Source organism: Molothrus ater, chromosome 1 (assembly GCF_012460135.2).
Source record: "Molothrus ater isolate BHLD 08-10-18 breed brown headed cowbird chromosome 1, BPBGC_Mater_1.1, whole genome shotgun sequence".
NCBI classification, from domain to species: Eukaryota; Metazoa; Chordata; class Aves; order Passeriformes; family Icteridae; genus Molothrus; species Molothrus ater.
This window is the reverse complement of record NC_050478.2, coordinates 118,297,814-118,310,256: the sequence shown is the minus strand read 5'-3', so window position 1 is coordinate 118,310,256 and position 12,443 is coordinate 118,297,814. Positions and strand designations below refer to the sequence as shown.

The 12,443-nt window shown below is 38.8% G+C and overlaps 1 protein-coding gene across 2 annotated transcripts in view; it reads left to right on the top strand.

Moving 5' to 3' along the window:
* Window positions 1-200: 200 nt before the first annotated feature.
* The window catches only part of PDE7A (phosphodiesterase 7A), a 75,463-nt gene continuing 63,220 nt past the window's right edge, over window positions 201-12,443 (top strand). Inside the window, exon 1 of one of the 2 annotated variants that reach the window (XM_036397678.2) lies at window positions 201-409. In XM_036397678.2, coding sequence (XP_036253571.1) covers window positions 272-409 — 138 coding nt within the window. In that variant the 5' untranslated portion in view covers window positions 201-271. The remainder of the gene's footprint in view (window positions 410-12,443) is intronic. The other variant, XM_036397686.2, reaches the window with a different exon arrangement.

The window sequence follows — 12,443 nt, the reverse complement described above, 5'->3', positions numbered from 1 at the left end:
GCCCCGGGCGCTGACAGAGCCGTCCCGCTCCGCCGCCTCCCCCTCGCTCCCGCCGGCGGCTCCCGCCGGGCTTTGGCGGCGGCGGAGCACAAAGGCGCGGGGCCCGGCGCGGCCCGGCCCGGCCCCCCGGGGGGCGCGGGGGCGGCGAGGAGGCGCCGGGCCCCCGCGGGCTTCGCCGCCCGTCCTTCCCCGCTGCGGCGAGCCCTGCGCGGGCAGGTGCGGCGGGCGAGGCCGCTGCCCCGCGGCGGGCCGGCGCACGGAGGCTTCGTCAATGGAAGTATGTTACCAGCTGCCCGTGCTGCCGCTGGACAGGCCGGTGCCGCAGCACGTCCTCAGCCGCAGAGGGGCCATCAGCTTCAGCTCCAGCTCCGCGCTCTTCGGCTGCCCCAACCCCCGGCAGCTCTCACAGGTAGGCACTGCTGCTGGGCCCGCCGCCCTTGCGCGCCTGCCCCCGAATACCGGCGCGGTGGCGAGAAAATGCAGCATTTAATATTTTTATGACTAGTTATTGCCGAGGTTATTTATTTAGCATCGCTTGCGATGCTAACGGTGAGTTCCGTGGGGTTTATTTTTATTTCTACAGCCAGTAGGTTATTTTTTTTTTATCCTGTAATTTTTAAGCTAGGACTGTTTTTTATCTCTTTTATTAGCTTGGGCTTTCTTTGAAGGGTCCAAATTTCCTGTGGGGTTGCCAAAAGCTGCAGCGACTTTACTGAAATGGTGAACATGCACTGCAGTGTTTTATTTGGGATGCTCTGCTTTTTCTCTCTCCAAGTATTGAGGCTTGGCAATTTGTCTAGAAGAAGACAAAGATCCTTGGCTTTTTCGTTTCCACGGTATTGCTCCCAGCCCGTATTACATCAGTCACAATGTGAACTGTACTGTATTTTGTTTCATCTGATCGTGTTGGAAATACTGTGAAAAAGGTCGTTGTAACTCTCAAGACAAAAGGCAGGTTTTTCTTGTGAACACTGCCCTAAATTTCTGGATGTGCGTTAGTATGGTTTCCCAGCACCCAGTGATGAAATTATATTCTGGCGGAAGTCTCTGGAGAAAATCTGGAATTATGGTGGAAAGCATATGTTTTAGTGGAATCAGCCCGTTTTGGCTTCGAGGGATTTCCTATGTCGAGATTGAAAGGTCTATTTAAGTGCTGGGAAGTATGTTGTCCTTACAAAGATGTTGTCTTTGCATGTGTAATGGTAATTTTTTGTTCTTTACGTTTTTGGTGTATCTTACTAAGTTATTCTACTTTTTTTTTCATGACTTGCTGTGCTACACATACGTCTTTGTAGAAAGTACAGAGCTGCCAGTCGCTTTTGGCTTCTTCCCCTGTTCCGTAGCAGTGGAGCTCTGTGTGTGTGTGAGCATTAGGCACATGTAGGAAAAATCAACAAAATACTGTGTTAATGACCAGGAACTTGAATGCATGTGGAAACAATTATTAGCAAGCAGATGAAGATGAACATATGTTGGCAATACTTCCTTCCCTGATATACATGTAATAATTGCCAAAAAACTTTGGTTTTATGGGAAATTAATTTTCCATGGCAAAATTAATTTTTATAGCAAATTTAATTTTATAGCAACCAGGTTAGGATCTTTTCCATTTGTACTGCTTGTTCTGAGCTGTACTTGGTGATGGTGGCTTTTCCATATATATAAGTCCTCTTGAAGGTCCAACCTAATATAGCACATTTCGTTCTGTGGAGATAAGTCTCCCTTCTTTGAAGCATTCTCGATTTTCTGAAAAGGAATAGGCAGAATGGTCAAGGTAATACATTGTATTTCTTTCTGTATGATCTCCAGAACAGGTGGTGCATGAAGTGTACACAAGCTTACCAAATTACATCTGGTATTGACATTTAAAGTGCTTTTTCTTTAACTTTCAAGCTTCTCAATGAATTCCCTATTTTCAGGCTAGTATGCCGCTCAAAGAAGAGGTACTTGAATAACCCGTAAAAAGGGAAAACTATGTGTGCTTAACCAGGTAGTATTTTGTCTGCATAAACCAACAAGTAACCAAGTTTATGCAATAATAAGGAATTAGGATATTTAAGTGAGGAAGCCTTTGCTGTTATCCGACATCTGATTAGCTTTACCTTTTTTCCTCTTTCCTTGAAGTCTCCTGCAAACAATAGGATGTGAATAGGTCTGCCAGACCTGCAATCACAGGTTGGTGTAAATGACGGACTAAGAAGCATCACTAGTGAGATTCGTGATTCTGTGTAACTTGTGAATGTAGCTTCACCTTACAAGTCTTTTGTAAGACATTCCAGTTTCACTTCTGTCCAAAGAGTGCTGAACCCTTAGCAGTTTGTCATTTTCAGTCTTCTGCTCCAGATAGCTTTGAGCAATAGGAGTAGCACTGGAGATGTGTACCCAAGGAGCTGGTATGTACAGCCAGCATTTTACCACTAAGAGACATTTAGCAGGTTTTCTTGGAAAATGTAAGGCCTTGAAAATTACATTCCCACTTACAGATTAAAAGTGACTTGACATGATTGAGTCATAAGGTGTTTTAGGCTTATCCTTCCAGCAAGAAGGTATTTTATATGGGAAACATACATGAGATTAATGCACACTACATTAGACATAGCATTCAATTGGACAGACCTAAGCAGGCAAATATTTATCTCTTAATTTATTAAGTAGAATTTCAGTTTTCTTGAAGTTTCTCTGTATGGATTCAAAATGTTTTCAAAATTCAAAATGTATGTTGCTTTTTTAAAGCTTAAATAAAGTGGTGCTGGAAATGATCTCGAGGATTCTGGTTTACTCCTCTCAGCCCTAGGAAGGATAAATTGTACTTGCAGCATTATTGGCAGATGTTTGTCTAATCTGTTTGCTTAATCTATTTTTTAAGATATAGTCTTATGAGATGCAGTGAGTTGACATAACTCATTATTGCTGAAGGTTAAAAGCCCTGACATTGGGAACGTGTTATTACTGCTTCCTCTATGCCATCTCTGATGCTTGTCAGGTGTTTGCTCATTCAGTTCACTAAAACAGCACAAAACTAACACAAGCAGGAAACTCGGTAGCTTCCTGCCATCACTTTGAGTAAAACAGGCTTACTGAAGTTTTACAGAACTGATTTAAATGAAAAGATGGTACCACTAGACTTTTGAAAGTCATAAAAGCTTTAAATAATAGAAATTACTCAATCTCACCAGTCAACTGTTCTTAATAGTGCTTAACACTTCTTGTCATAAAACAATTCTTTCTTAATACTGAAAGTCTTAGATGTGGTGATTTACACCTTTTACTGTATGCAATAAATGTAGAGAAAGGCTTATTCCTTTTTCCTTGTAGTTTTCTTTTATGCATTAATCATTTCCCTGTAGTCTTAATTTTTGTCAATTTCAAAGTCTTTACAACAAAAATAATAAAGGTAACATCTGGAGGTTATTTGTGATATTTATTGTTTAAGTCCAGTCAGGTAAAAAGCTGCTGTTGTATGGGTATATACAAATGTTTCAGTTAATAATCATCTTTAAATATGAAATAATTTTAAGTGTTATTGTTAAAAGCTGGTTTTGAGGGCATTTGAATGTGTAAGTGTTGAAATTACCAGGATATTTCACATTGATGAGATTTGAATTTAGGTTCACTGTGAGATCAGGTGAATGTTAACTAGTACCTTGGATCATACATTCAGGGTGTTCATTCCATATATTACAAAATTATCTTTTTCAAATTAAAGCTGAGCTTTCAGAGAACAATTTTTGATTTATTGCCTCATCTAGTTTTTAACTTGGGTTGTTAATAGAAGTTTAAAAGTTTCTAGAATTGTACTTACTTAGTGTGAAAATTCTTAGTCTGCGTTTTTATGAATAAGGATTTATAATGAAAACCACTTCACAAATGTAGCTGCAAGCTACTTTTAGATTGTCCTGCATTGCACTCCCCCTCACCCCATGCTGAATTGACATAAACATATCATAAATGAGTAAGAAAACTTTGGCCTAACCTGCTATTTTTGACTCATTCCCATCTTTCTACTTTGTAACTGGTTCTGCAGTCTCTTTAGTTCCTCCCAAAATGGCATCAATGGTATCTAGTAGCAGTGTCTGAATAGAAGTAAAGATCTAGCTTTAGGCTTTCTGTTTTTAAATTACTGAAATTGATGATGACAAAGAAAGGTATGTCCTAATGATGAAATTGCATGAAGAGGGAATGGAGCAAACAATAGAAGACTCCATTTGAATCTCAGAAATGTAGGCACTGTCTGCACCTGAAGTGCCAAGTGCTACTGTGTACCAGGCAGTACCATGGCCTGCAGCCTGGTATTCAGTAGCCTGCTTCACGACCCTTCTTCTTTGCATCTCCATTTCATGCAAGTGAGCAATGCAGTGTCAGACTTGGTGACTCTCATACCTGAACAACAGATTGTACATCACACAAATGGAATCCTATGGAATTTGACTTGGGGGATGAGGTGGGGGGAAAGTCACTAAGAACAACTAGAAATATACTGCATTGGTTGATTCTTCAGTGAAAGGTGTATCCTTCCACTTTCCTAGCATTAGCAAAGTGCTTAGACCACCTTTTTTTGTGTCACTGTCACCTTCTTCTTGTCGCTGTCACCTGATGTAAACCAAACGTGTTTTGCTCTGCATGTAGGAGGGTAAGTTAAAAGATGCAGTTGAGAGGTGTATTTATATGGTCTGGACATAGACACTGGTCTTTAATTCCATGGTTGCACCTTTTTGCTGAGAGAAGTGTTGGCATGACCTATTTTTCCTTTGCAGCTGCTCATTTCTACTCCTGCATCTTCCTCTTAGTTGTGTCAACTTTTTTTTCCCTTTTTTTTTTTTTCTTTTTTTTTTGATCAGGTTATTTTTCAGCCATGGCTGACTCATTTTACAGTTTCATAAATGATTGTGACTGTTAATAAGGAGGAAGCAGCACACCACAATGCTAGACTAGGAGTAGTGAGCAGTAGAGCAGCAGAAGGAATGCCTTTCATTGGCCCTACTACTGAATGTGAAACCTTGTCCTAAGCCCCTTTCTTTTCTCATCCACCATTTTTCATAACTTTTCTTCTATACCTTTCTAATCCTCTTCATCAGTGCTTCTCAATTGCTGGCTCTTTCATTAGATTTCGCCTGCCATTTCCTGTATCTCTACTGCATGAATAATTAATGAGTTAAAATAATGAAATAATTTTCACATTGTGATTCCTAGCCTCTGGAATTAATTCTGTGTTGCTGCTCTGCTTGCCATTCCCTTCATCTTGTATTTATTGTGTCTGGTTGCTGAGATTGCATCTATTCATATGAGAGGGAGAGACTGACGCTGACTCTACGCACAGCGCAGACAAGTCTGATTGAGGCTTTCATACACTACAGTAATTTTATGTGGCAGTTCATTTTTAAAATGCCCCGAGTTTTATGACCAATTAACTTTTTCGTATGTTCTAGTGTAAAGCAACATTGGTACTTCATTCAGCAAAAAGGTCATAGCAGCTTCTTTTATGGCCTAGAATTGTCTATGTACGATCTAAACAGAATAATAGTTTAAAGTCCCCATTAATTAGATTGTCTTAAATCACCAGAAGTCAATTCTCCTTTGTCCAGATTGTGTAATAGTATGATTGTGCTTTGTATGAACCTCATTTTTAAGATGCTGTCTTTAAAGAGAAATTGATTTGAAAAGAGAGATTATAGCTATGTGCTCAAGTTGGGAAATACTTTAACCATAAAGCAATTTTACAAGAAGTCAGCATTAGTATATGAATATTCCATATTCTATATGAACTAATTATATATTAATAGCAGGCAAATACAGGTTGTTGGAGTTCGGAGTGTTTTCTGTGGGATGTCTGTTTCAGCAGTTTTCCTGAAAAAAATCCCTGTTTGCTAGGTAAGTGTGTTTTTCTAGGTTGGATGAGAAAAGCAACAGTGTCCAAACTCAGTTAATTCTGAGTCCATAAGCTCAGCTTTGAGTTAACAACATATCATAAAATAATGTAATTTTTCAGACACGTCTGCTCTGCAGTTTTGGAGCGTGAAAAACAATGCTGAGGACATCTGCATTATGAATCTTTATTTCTTTGATTCTTCTATTTTTGAAAAGCCTACAGTGGAAAAAAATGCTGGTAATAGAATGGTGATTTGTTAGAACAGTTCTCTATCATGTCAATGACCATTGGCTTCTTGTTTTCTTGTGTTTCCCTCATCACTTGGTATCTGCAACTTTTCACTGGTTTTCTGCTGAAATTGTAGATTTCTACCCTAACTCAGTAATTTTCTTGCATTGAAGATCTCAGATTCATGACTACATTTCCAAGTCATGCTAGGTTATGGCTCGTATATATGAAACACCTTTTGGATTGGAGTGAACCTGTTGTATTTGCTTTTGTTCACTGCACCTGCATGGGAATAATGAGTAATTTGACAGCTCAAGTTGGTTTGATGGTTTGCCTTTTTTTTTTTTCCTCCCAGAAATGTGGAACTAGAGTAGCTTAGTTGTCCTTTACTGTGTAAATATTTGTTAACACATGTCAGTATTTTCCTCATGTGAATTTATACAGTTGTGTGTCTAAGATACAGATTCATGTATCTTATGATTGAAGGAATGTAGTGTGTTCTGTTAGAATGTCTTTTCTTTGTAAATGAAGGCATGAAGATGGACAGGCTAAAAATTGGAATCTTAATCTTGGTAGTCATATTACATAAAGCATTTAGTGTAAATCATCATTCCTGTGCATTCACAGCTGAATGAAATGTTCAGTTCTGCTTGAAAAAAGTCTTTTATATAAGCAAGCACAAATACATGATGTGGGCATGCACGTGCATGTAGGGTCTCACAAGAAGCATGTGTCTGGGACCAGGAATTGAACACAGACTTCTCAAGTTCTAGTTCAGAGTTATGCACAAAATCCTCTCTGGAAACGTTGAAAGAGTTCGAGTTTCATCAGATTTGAATTTTTCTTCAGTTTGTTCTGATTATGTCATTAACAAGTAACTGCAGTGTAAATAACCACCCTGTGTAATCCAACAAGGCAGCCTGCCAAAGAAAAAATGTCTTATTATAAAAATGCAGTTATGGGAAACTAGATTTAGGGGTTAGTTGGAGTGTTGTTTATTTGTATGTTTGCGTCCTGGCTGTATTGTAAGGAATTTGTAGCCAAATATTTTGTTTTCTCTCTAGTTGAAAATAAATTTGTGGCTGTTATCTTGCCTTCCCTGCCCTCCTCCCTTCCATACCCTGAGAATTTTTTACTTCTGTTACAGCAGCCTGACTCCTGTTTTCCTCCCACTTCCCCCCTCTTTGTACACCTTTGATATGGCAATCTGATTTATTATCTTCCTGACCACACTCCCACAATAATTATAATTAGAGATTCCTGGAGTCTGCTTTTTATCACAAGGTGGAGGGTGAATTCTTTTCTCAGCTTGTAGCTGAAGTTGTGAAGGAGCCAAGGTTTGCAGCAGGCCTTCCTCCTCTGCCTGTGTGAGCATCAGAAGGAATATGCAGCTATGAGAGTAATAAAGAAAGGTCTGTATTAGTAGAATATTTTACTATTTCTTCCTCTCCTGTCTGCCAGATGAGATATGAGGAAAGAAATACACTGTTTCCTCTACCAGTCACAGGGATTTTTTCCTGTTTCTCCTCCCATGACAGACGTAGCTGGAGGCTACTCTGACTAATAACACTGGATATTTAATACACGTGAAATACAGCCTGTTGCCCCCTTTAGGGCAAGGGGTCAATTCTATCCCACGGGGTAAAGAAAATCAAAGGAAAATATAAGAAACTTATTCCAAGGCTGTGAAGGAAAAAATCACAATGGGAACTTGGACTTCAGTAGGTGGATGAGCCTTGGAACAGAAGGGATTTAGAAACTGCATGAATTTTCTGTCTGATGTGATGGTTCTTAGTTGTCTTTAGAATGGAGGTACTTGTGGTGTTGGGATGATGGCAAGCAAGTAACTTCCCTAGGGACTCAGTTATATCTGGATCAGAAAAAGTTAACACTCTCACAAAAACTACTTTGAATAGAATACTCTGGTAGTGGAGGAACCATAGCTGTCGTGGCAGGAGTGCCACTGGCCTGTGTTGCTTCTTGCTTTGTGTTTGTAGCTAATACACCCCATATATTGATGCTGCAGTTGATCACATACAGAGGAGGAGGTTTCATGTTTAGTCAGGCATGAACTTGCACTTCCATTTTCTTAAACTTTCCAGTAAAGTTCATGTGCCACAGTAATCTCTTGAAATATGTGTGTGTGGCACGGGTGTGTGTCTTATCAGTAGTGCCTTGTCTTCTCTTTTGCAATGGTAAAGTCCTGTAACCAGTTTTCAAAAAGCCTGTAACACTTAAATTTCCTTGATTATTACCTGTGGAATTTTAGACTTCAGCTGCAATAATTGAGCTTTTTCAGGTTTTGAGCAAAAAAAAAAAATCTGTAGTTTTTTATAGCCGCAAACATAGTGTGAAACTGCTAAATAATAAATGTCTATATATGGATGGTAAAGGTCAGGTTTTTTGATGGCATTGTATATTATGAGATTTAGACTGTACATTTGTTATGGAGTTCTGCCACTGTTCTGTTTATCTGTTGTGAAGTCTGAGCTACATTTCTTTTAATATGGTGATAATAGGAATTTCTGCACTTTCCACTTAATTTAAACAATATATTTAATACGCTTGTCCTAACTTGTTTTCATTTGGACAAAATAAACTGATTATATTTTTGTCCAGATAAAACAGTGTTTAGCTCACAAATTGGTAGACAAAATGGTAAAGCTTTATTGCCTGAATTAAAACCAAAAAATAATCTTGAATTTTTAACCTTGAGAAGCTCATAATGTCCCAAATGCTAAAAAATTTGTTGTCCCCTCAATATTTTTTCCTTTTCCTTTCAAAAAGGATAATGGTTGTCCTTTGCATCTAGTCCTTCTGCTTATGTCTTTGTCACTTCAGATTATTGCAGGAGTTTTGCAACCTACCATAAGTGAAGACTAGAAATCAAACCTAGCAAATTGCAGGTACTAAATTCCTGAAGTTTTGTGTTGGGCTTGTACTTTGTGATCTGTATTGACTTTCAGGTTCTTTTAAGGAGGAGAAAGGCTTCATCTCCATACGGGTGTTGAATGGTTGAAGCTATGGTTACCTTGTGTTTTTTCTTTTCTTCTGATATTGTGATGTTATTTTTGCCACGTCCTTCCATCTTAAGTTCAGACCTGAAGGGATTTTTTTTTGTTTGTTTTAATTAAAGGCCTCTGGTTAAAATTCTTCACCTATCACCTTTTGATACAATAGACTGTAAGTGAAATAATCAGCTGTGCACTACAAGGCTAATCCATTTTCATGAGCTTTTTAGGAAAGATGATTTGAGAGGATTAGACAAGGAGCAATTATTCATGATTGGCTGAATAAATAGAAAAGACAATTAAGACTAATGAAGTTTAAGACATTTCTCATCATTCTTAATATTGTTGTATTTATATGAGAACATGGGAAAGAAGCTATATGCTGAAAAATTTGATTGTTTTGGAAGCAATTTGTGAGTCAGGAGATCAAATTTTTCTCTTATGCTGAGCATGGGTGACAAAGGGTCTGGTTAAGGTGGGAGAAGAGAAAGGTCAGTAAGGCTAGAAAATGCATCTTGAGCTCATTTCTCAGTGTAATAATACATGTTACAGAAGGTTTTTGTTTCTGACACTCCTGAAATTAAGATTGTAAACGTTAAGTACAATGATTTTTGTGTTTAATGTGTCATGAGAAAGAGAAGGGCAGTTTTTTTAATTCTGCCTTGACATGTAGTAGTGCTGTGCTTGATGCTTGGAGAGGCTTTGTGGTTGATGATTATTGTTGACAGGAGCCTTCGTTTTTATTACTAATATTATTTTAAATGGAAATTCTTTTTCAGGTATGAGTTTTATTTAATGTCTGCAGTCATAGTTCCAAGGTGCTTTTGGTGTTAAATGTAGAGGCAGTATTGCTTGCGCAGTAATTGCTTTTAGCTGCCTATCTTTACTCCTGCTCTAGTGCTGACAGTTGCACTCCTCTGACCCTGTGGAAAGCTGGTTTGCTAAGCTGCAGCAGCAGAAAGCCCTTTAATTTTTGTAGCAGTAATTTTCTGCTCATTTGTCTCTCCCTGGTTTTCTTGCAGGATCTGAGGAGTGTTGGCTCACGGGAAGGAGCAGGGTTATGCGGGCAGAGGCCACCCAGAGTGTGTGGCAACACTGACTCAAGTTGTTTCCATTGCAGTTGGAGGAATGTCCAGAACAGCTGAACTGTGTGGAATTGTTTCACTTTCTTGGCAAACAAGAGTGGGCTCATTAATTCCGTGGTGTTATTCAAATTAAGTAATGCACTGTATTCAGGTATTTAGTATTTCCAAAGACGCGTTGTGCACTCTGTGTCTTTTATATATTATTATTCACATGGCTTCAAAATCTGTAATTTCATCCTTATTAGGTGAGTCCATGGTTCTGTGCGTTTCAGGTATTAGACTTGGCTTGTTTGAACATTTTAAAAGGACTATTGATAACTTTTGAAGAAATTGATTGTACTTGATTAAATACATTAAGTCAAAAGAATCTGTGGGGTTTTTTTACCTGTAAAACATCCAATTTCAAAATTTGGGTTGTTTGACTTCAAATTATGAAAGATTTTGGTTTTCTTGCTGTATGAGTAGTAATTTAGAAATAATGTATAAATGAAAGGTTGTTTTCCTGTGAAACTGAAAGTGTCTTTCCTCTCTGCATATTTTTAAAGAAAAGTGGCTATGGTTGCTAGAGTTTATAAATTAAGTATGTGAGAACATGAGGCTCAATCCTGTCATTTGTCTTTGGAGAATTGTTTAGCATACTTAAAAGGCTTGCTAGTGTGTGTTTGTATGTGGGAGTGAGTGTGTATATATATAAATATATACATATGAAAATAAATATATTGATATATATGAAAATGTAGTAACTGAATAAGGATATGGTGGGTGCTGTGTAGATTCAGAAAAGTGTAAAAAACAGTATTCATTGTAGCATTTGCTTCCATGTTGTCCTGTCTCATCAAGTCACAAGACAAAATTATATCCTCAAGATGACAATTTTGGTAATATTTGTTGCTCTCAGTTGATCTTTTTAATAAGAAATTTTACTTACTAGATTGCCAGCCTTTATCAGTTATAGTGAGGTTTTAGAAGCTTTTGGTCAGAACGACACGTTTGTTTTACAGTTGGGAGTGTTTCAGGATGATGTCAGGTAACTGTCGGGATTCTTCTTCTTAGTCCTTTTGGTTTTCCTGGTTCCAGGTTACATGTTGTTAGATATCTCCTTCAAACTTAGTAGAGCTTGCCCTGAAGCATGTCTTAGGCCAAGGACAGTCATACCACAATAGCTGTTCTTTATGTTACTGAGTTGCCAAGTCAAACAAATCTGGATTGACTGTGTGCATGTGTGCACAGTTGTTCAGCCATCCATTTCTGCTGAATTTAGTAGAGATCACAGTATGCTGATTATGTTGATTGGCAGAATTATTTTGAATCGTGTCCTGAAGTGCATTCAGTCCTGTGGAGGTATTTGTGTGTGGGTTCATTAGAGGCCTGTGGAGAAGTCAACTCCTGGCCTAGGAGCAGTGCCTTGAGCAAGTTGGGATGGCACATGCCCAGAGTCTGCCCAGAGTGGCACCAGGAGAACATTCCTGAGAGCTGTCAACATACAGGAGATAAAATAGGCCATACTGCCTGATACGTTTGCTGGATTGTGATAGAGGAGAAGAAGCTGCAGCAGTAAATGTATTGGTTTCTATGTCATGCATGCTGGCATTTGAGAAGAGAATGGATCAGTAGCAGATGATGGCTCCGCAGCTGAAGTAAAACTTGAGGATGGAAAAGGTGATGTGCATGGCTGTCTTCTCTTAGTAACTCCTCATCTTTGCTGTATAAGATACCTTGTGATTTCAGGTTATGCCTGAAATCTCCTTTGTAGTATTTGTGAGAGCAAACACTGAGGACTGACAAAAGGCATTATGAGAGATGTGCCACCATTGCCTTTTGGGGTTTGTTCCTCTTGGGAGAAGGTGAAGATCAGATAATTGTGTGACGTGCGTGATAGCAGAATATTACCCCAGCATGAGATTGTTGTGAAAACAATGTGGTTTTGTTGAATGCACACATTGATCCACATTTATTTCATCCATTGTATCCTTTCCCTCTGCTGCCTGCTTTGCAGCATTGCTTTCTTTGTGTTCGTACATGGTGGCTTAAGCCCAGATGCAGCCTCTCTAAAACCTTCCCTGAAAGTTTTAGGTGTCTTTATGAGGCCTGGTGCTTCACTTCACTCTAAAAGTGCCAATGGAAGTATTTGGTAAATAAAGAAGATGGACCTATTGTGAAAGTATTATTTGTTAGAGTAATATGTGATAAGGTTTAAGCAGGTTTCTGCTCTTTAGGGCTTCCACGGATCAGTGCTTTGGGAAACAGAAGGAA